The 7,454-nt window shown below is 35.9% G+C and overlaps 1 protein-coding gene across 1 annotated transcript in view; it reads right to left on the bottom strand.

The window, feature by feature from the left end:
- The window catches only part of MYO3A (myosin IIIA), a 318,705-nt gene that overhangs the window by 259,304 nt on the left and 51,947 nt on the right, over positions 1–7,454 (bottom strand). The window contains exon 5 of the mRNA XM_006887107.1: positions 4,773–4,849. Coding sequence (XP_006887169.1) covers positions 4,773–4,849 — 77 coding nt within the window. The remainder of the gene's footprint in view (positions 1–4,772; positions 4,850–7,454) is intronic.

The following is a 7,454-nucleotide window of genomic DNA, read 5'->3' as shown; positions in this document are numbered from 1 at the left end:
TATAAGAGGGTTTTGTATTTTTTAAAAAAGAAATATATGTAGTAAGTACAAAACCTACAACATATCTTTCCTATAAAGTATGAAAGGACTAATGTGCTTTCCTCTTTTATATGAGCTCCATTGTTTTCTAAGCAGCAAAGGCTTTCGATCCCTGTGTTTTCCGTATTAGATTTACTAATAATAAACAATGACTTATTTGAAAAATTATTACCTACTTATTATACATTAAGGAACATAAATTTTTATTATTAATTCATTTAATACCCTAGTAATTTAATCTTAGATAGATAAAAATATTTCCCATGACTCATAAAGTGGTTCCAAGAATAACTAATTAAAACTGCTTTTATTAAGTTACAAACTTAAATATATAATAATGGCTTTCTGTAACTGCAAATGAACACATGAGAATATAAAACAGGATATATAGCATTTGCAAATATACTTCATTAATTTGCAAAGCAAATGTAAAATGTTGAACCTACAAATGCATTTTTATTAATTTTTCACTTATGAACATCTTTTTAATAAGTTATTTGTTAAAAGTATAAACTATACGTAAGAATGCATGCTAAAGAAACTCATTTGACATTTCCTTACTCAATATTATCCTTCTATGATTATACTATTTTTATTCTAAAGCATACTCCCTGTTAAAATGCTTTTAATACACTGGAATTTTTAAAAAGTTTTATAAAATAATTTATTGTCACTCCATGTTTTACATCAAGTTTACATTTTAACTTTGAGTAAATGCAATAATTTTTATTAAAATAGAAAGCAGTACATTAAGATTTAATCCTCAAATAAATTTAATTTTGTGATTCTACAATGTTAAAATTGCTTTTTATTTACTCCTCATCTCTGCAATCCCTGAAAAATTTCAACTAAATGGCAAATGTTTTCTCAAAAGTTACAAAGGCATTTTCAAAAATAAAAGTTCTTTACTGATAAAAAGAAAATTAAAAAGATTGAAGGCATTAATAGTGACTATCAGCACCCTTTGTAACAGCAGTGAGAAAATCAGGAGACACTTCATTGAGTAAGCCTGCTGTCAGAGAACTCTCCAACATGCTGAACAAAAATGACGTCAGCTTGAAGACTAAGGTGTGCCGGATTTAGGCCATGGTCTTCTCAATCACCTGATACACATCAGAGAGCTGGGCAACGCGACTCATAGCGACCCTGTGAAGGAGAGTACTCTCTGCTTGGGTGCCTTTCATCCTCTCTCCAAGTTCATAGGATTTCCGGAGGCAGCTATTATGGAAGTGGATGCCACTCCTCCTTCCAAGCTTGTTTTCATTGGGGAGCTCCACTCCACTCTCAGTCCGAATTGGGTAGCCAATCATTAACGCATTTGACACATCAGTGTCACAGTGTTCAGCCTCACAGAATAAGGATTAGAGAAGAAAAATTGATGCCTTTGAGTTATGGTGCTGGAGAAGAGTACTAGAAATCCCACAGACTGCCAAAGGAACCAACAGATATGTCTTGGAAAAGGTGTGGTCAGATTGCTCCTTGGAGGCAAAGAGGGTGAAGGTTCATCTTTCATGCTTTCAACATATAGCTGGGCAAGGGTATTCCTCAGAAAGGGACTTCATGCTTAGAAAGATGAAGGGTCAAGGAAAGAAAGGAAGAACCCTGAGATAGATTGACACGGTGACTTCAGCAAAGGGCTCAAGTGTGTCAGAGATGATTAGGAGGGCAAAGGATAGGGCAGGTTTCAGGTTGGCAGTTACAGGGTCCCTGTAAGTTGACTTGATGACAGTTCACAGGGTCCCTGTACTTGACTTGATGACACCTAACAACATAAGGAGCTCTGATGCCCTAGGAGTAAGAAGCTGTGCTATAATCCCAAAGACATTCGAATCCACCAGCTGCTCTGCAGAGGAGAATAGGCATACTCCTCTGGTGATATTAACTGCCTCTGAAAACCTGTTGGAGGGTCAGCTATGAGTCAATTCAAACTATAGAGGATACTACAACAACAATATGGAAGAAGTTGTGACTCTAATAAGCATTTCCCTAGCTACAGCAGCTGGTAACTTCTAAAAAACAATAATGAAATTTATCTACTAAAGCTAATATAGCCTCCAGGGTTACTGATTAAACCTATCACTTGACTTAGTGAATCTGAGACCAGTCTTAAGCAAGATATTTCTAATTTAAAGGTAGACTGCAAATATCACTAATATAGACACACTCGACATTAATAAAAGACATTAATAAATGGAGGGGGGAGGAATCTATGTCTTTGTGTTGTGGTGTTGGAGAAGAGTACTGAAAATCTCATGACTGTCGAGAGAACAAACAGGTCTGTCTTGTAGAAAGAGAAACCATGGTGCTCCTTGGAGACAAAGACAAAGATGGTGAAATCTAATCTCACATACTTCAGGCATGTTGTTAAGGAGATGTTAGTCCTTGGGAAAAGACATCATTGTTGGAAAGGTGAAGGGGAAGTGTACGAGAGGAAGACTCTCAACAAGATAAACATCAGGGTGACTATCACAATGGCTTCAAGTATGTCAGAGTTGGTAAGGATAGCCTAGGATAGGGTTTAGAGTCATTGCTCATAGAGTCACTATGAGTCACAGATGACTCAATGGCATATCATGACAATATCTCTCTTTACAAATGCAAATACTTGTCAGTAAATTAAATTGACATCTTCATCTATTATATCCTAAACCATACACACAGATTGGATAAAAATGTAAAAGAAATGAATAATGATTTAAATATTACATTTGTCTCCCTTCATATTCTACATGAGATGATTCAACATACGAAAATCAGTTGATATAAAACATAACAGAAGAGAAAAAGAACACAACTCATTGTTACCTAGTCAGAACTGAGTCATAGCTGACCCTCCAGTGAGTTTTCAGAGGCTGCAAATCAAACAGGAGGAGACTGCCCAACTTTCTCCCAAGGAGGAGTTGGTGATTTTGAGTCACCTGCCTTTGGGCCAACAGAACAACTCTTTCTGTCTAGACTATAAGATCTTATATATAGAAAACCCTAAAGAATCAACTATACAGATGAATTCAGTAGAGATACAGGGTGTAAGATCAATAAACATTAACTGTTCTCTGTACTAGCAATGGACAATCTAAAAAGTAAATAAGAAAATAATGTCATTTATGATAACATTCAAAAGAATTCAATATCTAGGAATAAATTTAACCAAATGGATGAAAGATTAGTATACTGTAAAGTATAAAACAACTGAATAAGAAATTGAAAAGATCCAAATAGATGAAAATTATCTAGTGTCCTGGACTGAAAGGCAGAATTAAGATGTCAGTTCCTCTGTTCAATCTGTAGATTCAATGCAATCATTATAAAAAAATTCCAATAGGTTTCTTAAACAGAAATGGAAAAGTTGATCTTTACAGAGCTCTAAGTGGCCTAATGAGAAAGGAGCTTTACTGCTAACACAAAGGCAGGCAGCTTGAATCCATCAGCTGCTCCAAGGGAGAAAAAAAATCTCCTCCCTTGTGATTTATAGTCTTAGAAACCCAGCTGGAAGGTTAGCTATGAGTCAGTTCTGACTTGATGCCACATACCACCACCACAACACAATAAACAACTAAAATAAACTTGGAAAAGAGAGACAAAATTGGTAGATTTATATATCTCGATTTCAAAACTTACTACAAAGTTAAAATAGTAAAAAGCATGTTTTACTTTGGAAAAGAGAGATAAAATTGGTAGATTTATATATCTTGATTTCAAAACTTACTACAAAGTTAAAATAGTAAAAATCATGTTTTACTTTATCAAGAATACTTAAGACATGACAAGCCTAAGTAACAACAACAACAAAACTCAGATAAAATGGAATTTATCGAATTTAAAAACTTTTATGCATAAATGAACAATATAAAGAAAGTGAAGAGAGACTTCACAGAATGGGAGAACAACAAAACTAAAAGCTGAACAAAAGATTTAAATAGAAATTTCTTCAAAGAAGATATATATATAAATTACCAACAAGTACATACAAAACCTTGTGCAATATCATTTTCCATTAGAGACCTGATGATCAAAACCATGAAAAGGCACCACTTCACACTCACTATTATGGCTATGATTTAAAGCAAATAAACAAAACAAAACCAAGGCAAACAAACACACAAAAACTCCCTCAGAAAACAAGTATAGAAAAAAATTAGGATCTAAATACATTAGAGATATATTGAAAATGCTTCAGCTGTTATGAAAAAAAATGGATGGATCCTCAAAAAGTTAAGCTCAGAACTACCTTATGACTCAGAAATCCAACTAACAAGTATTTTTATCCACAACAATCAAAAGACAGAAACTGACAAAACATCCATCTGTGGATGAATGGACAATGAAATTGTGGTTTATTCCAAGCAATGGAACATTATTTAACCATCAAAAGAAATGAAGTTCTGATAAATGTTATAATATGGATGGATCTCCAAAGCACTGTGCTAACTGAAAGGAGTCTGACACAGAAAACCACATGTTACATTATTCTATTTACATCAAATGTCCCAAATGTCAATATGTAGAGCAGGAAGGAAAATTTATGGTGCCGTCCAGAAAGACAGAAGAAAACTGCTTAAAGGGAAAGAAGTTTTGCTCTGGAGTGATGCGAGTATTTTGGAACTAGATAGAAGTGGTTACACAACACTGTGAATGTATCAAACACTGAAATACACATTTTAAAATAGTTGATTTTACGTCATGTTATGACTTTATCCTCAGTAAGTAATTTTTTTCAAAGCTCTGTATCTGACCTCAGGAGCCATCCAAAATGGTGTTCCTACAGATGTGTTCCGACGGTGCCAGGTGCTGGTGAGCTGAGCAGACACACCTGAAAAGAAGAGAAGAGATTTAAGTTCCTACATTAAATACTTACAATTAATTTCCTTATACATTGAAATTTCCCTCATGTTACCCTGTTAGGCACAATTATAACTGCCCCTTTTTTCACTTTGTGTATGACTGTCCTCAGTGTAAAAGAGACCTAGTTCCCTGTGACTGTGCAAAACCCCTAGCCTTAACCTGCTGTGGACTTGTTGGGTTCTACTCAAATAACATGCTTTCTTTCTCGACTTCTCTACTACAGCAGATACCTGCCATGTAGCACATTTCTTCTGGAAATTCTGGAAGTTTCTCTTAAATCTCTAGGTGAGATATAAAATTAAAATATTTTATTCTCTGACGATGTAATTTTACTTTTATGATCATATTGAAAGTTCTGTTTCAGTCACATAGACATTTCAATGATGGAAATATGCAGAATGATGGAGAGTGTCTTTTCTGTGACAAATTAATTACCGTAATATAAGGTAATTGCATACCTTAGTGATTTACTCCACCTACATAGAAATCCTAACCTAAACAGCATCTTAATCTATGGTCTTCAAATTTTTACTCTGAAAGGTATTAATTATTTCCAGGCTTACTGGTCTGGGGAAACTGGGAGAATCTCCAAGACTATGCTCTTTAGTCACTCTTCAATTCTGGAAAAAACTCTTCTGGCTTAGCTTTTAGCCAGAAAATAAATCTATGTAACAAATCTTCCCAGTCTGTTTGCTTGGTGATCTACTTATGAAAATCAGTCAATTAAAATCCTCTTGACTATAACGTCCACAAAAAAATAATAGGATGTCACAATAAATTTCTTTACTCTATATATGAAGTGGCCATAAGCAGGGGGCAAATAAAAAACTAACAACAAAAAGACTATCATCTGTATAAGATAGAGTTCATATAATTATCTATAAGTAACTATCTACTAAAGTAAGGGCACTCTGGCGTCCTAGTGGATAAGGAATTATGCTGTCAACATAAAGGCAAGTGTTTCAAATCCTCCAGCAGCTTCACAGGAGAAAGATGAGCCATCTCCTCCTATTCAATTTATAATTTCTATGAGTTGCTTCCTACTCAATGGAACATAACAATATTTATATTAATATCAATATGCTCTGAAGGACTTTCTTAGGCAAATGTTGTGCCTCAAAGCTTTAAAATCAAACTTCCCAAACAGACTTCTACCCTTGAACCCTCGGGCTGTACAGGATTTTAAGCTACTGCCTGGAGCAGGCTCCATCTTTAATTACCCTTAGTCTGAGGCTCTGGGCTGCCCACCCACTTTCAAAGGGCAAAAAGAACAGTAATACACACAAAAAAAACGGACCCCAGAAACTTCCGTTGCCTGACTGTAACCAAGACGAGCCAACATCAAGACACCAGCCATTTTGCCAGTTAGCAGGCTTCCAGAGTGGAATACTGTTTGTTTTAGATAAGGGTCTCATAACAAAAGTTTACAGGAACCTACAGGGCCTCCACACAAAAAAAGACTGATAACATAATTACAAAATGGGCAGAAGATATAGAAGGACTTTTCACTGAAAAGACATTCACATGGACAACAGGCACATAAGGAAATGCTCAAAATCACCAGCAATAAGAGAGATGTAAATCTAAACCACATTTACACATCATCTCACCCCTGTAGCAGTGGCAAAGTTTAACAGAATAGCAAGGAATAAATGATGGTGAGGATGTGTAGAGATAGGAACTTTCATACACTGTTGGTGGGATTGTAAAATGGTATAACCACTATGGAAGGCAGTTTGGCACTTCCTCAAAAAGCTGAACATAGAAATTCCATATGACCCAGCTATTCCACTACTAGGAATATACCCCAAGGAAATTATAACTAAGATACAAAAGAAGATTGTACACCAGTGTTTAAAGTAGCATTATTCACCATCATAAGAATATGGAACCAGTCCCAAAGCCCAAACGCCATCCACAAATGAATGGATTATGGTACATTTACACAATGATATATTATGCAGCACTCAGAAACTGCAATTTTGAAAAATACTACATAACTCAGGAGAGATTGGAGACAATTATACTAAGTGAACTAACTCAGTCTCATAAGGACAAATATAAGAACATTATTTTAGAAACAGAAGGATAGCTAGTAAAGCATGTATGGAGACTCAAGGGGAAAGAGGTGGAAGCTGAAGAGTGAAGAGGTGTTGTTACATTCTGTAGAGTCACTTGTGACTCACAGTGACCCTACGAACAAAAGCTCTCAACCCTGCTCTGTCCTGTGCCAATCTCACTGTCTCTGATACACCCACCCCAATTACCCCAGTCACTGAATCACTCCAGGAGGGTCTTCCCCTCTTCTGCTGCCCCTCTACCCTTCCAAGCGTAACATTCCTCTCCAAGGACTGGTCCTTCCTTGTCCAAAGTATGTCAGACGAAGCCTCAGAATTCTTGCCTCCAAGGAGCAGCCCAGTTTAACCTTCTCCAGGATGAACCTATTTGTTTTCTTAGCAGTCCATGGTACATTCAATACTTTCTCCAACACCACAGCTCAAAGGCATCAATTCTTCTATCCTCCCTAGTAATTGTCCAACTCTATGATGCATAACAACCGATTGCAAAGACCA

Source organism: Elephantulus edwardii, unplaced genomic scaffold, assembly GCF_000299155.1.
Source record: "Elephantulus edwardii isolate Elephantulus edwardi_28Jun2011 unplaced genomic scaffold, EleEdw1.0 scaffold00054, whole genome shotgun sequence".
NCBI classification, from domain to species: Eukaryota; Metazoa; Chordata; class Mammalia; order Macroscelidea; family Macroscelididae; genus Elephantulus; species Elephantulus edwardii.
This window is presented reverse-complemented; position numbering and strand designations above follow the sequence as displayed.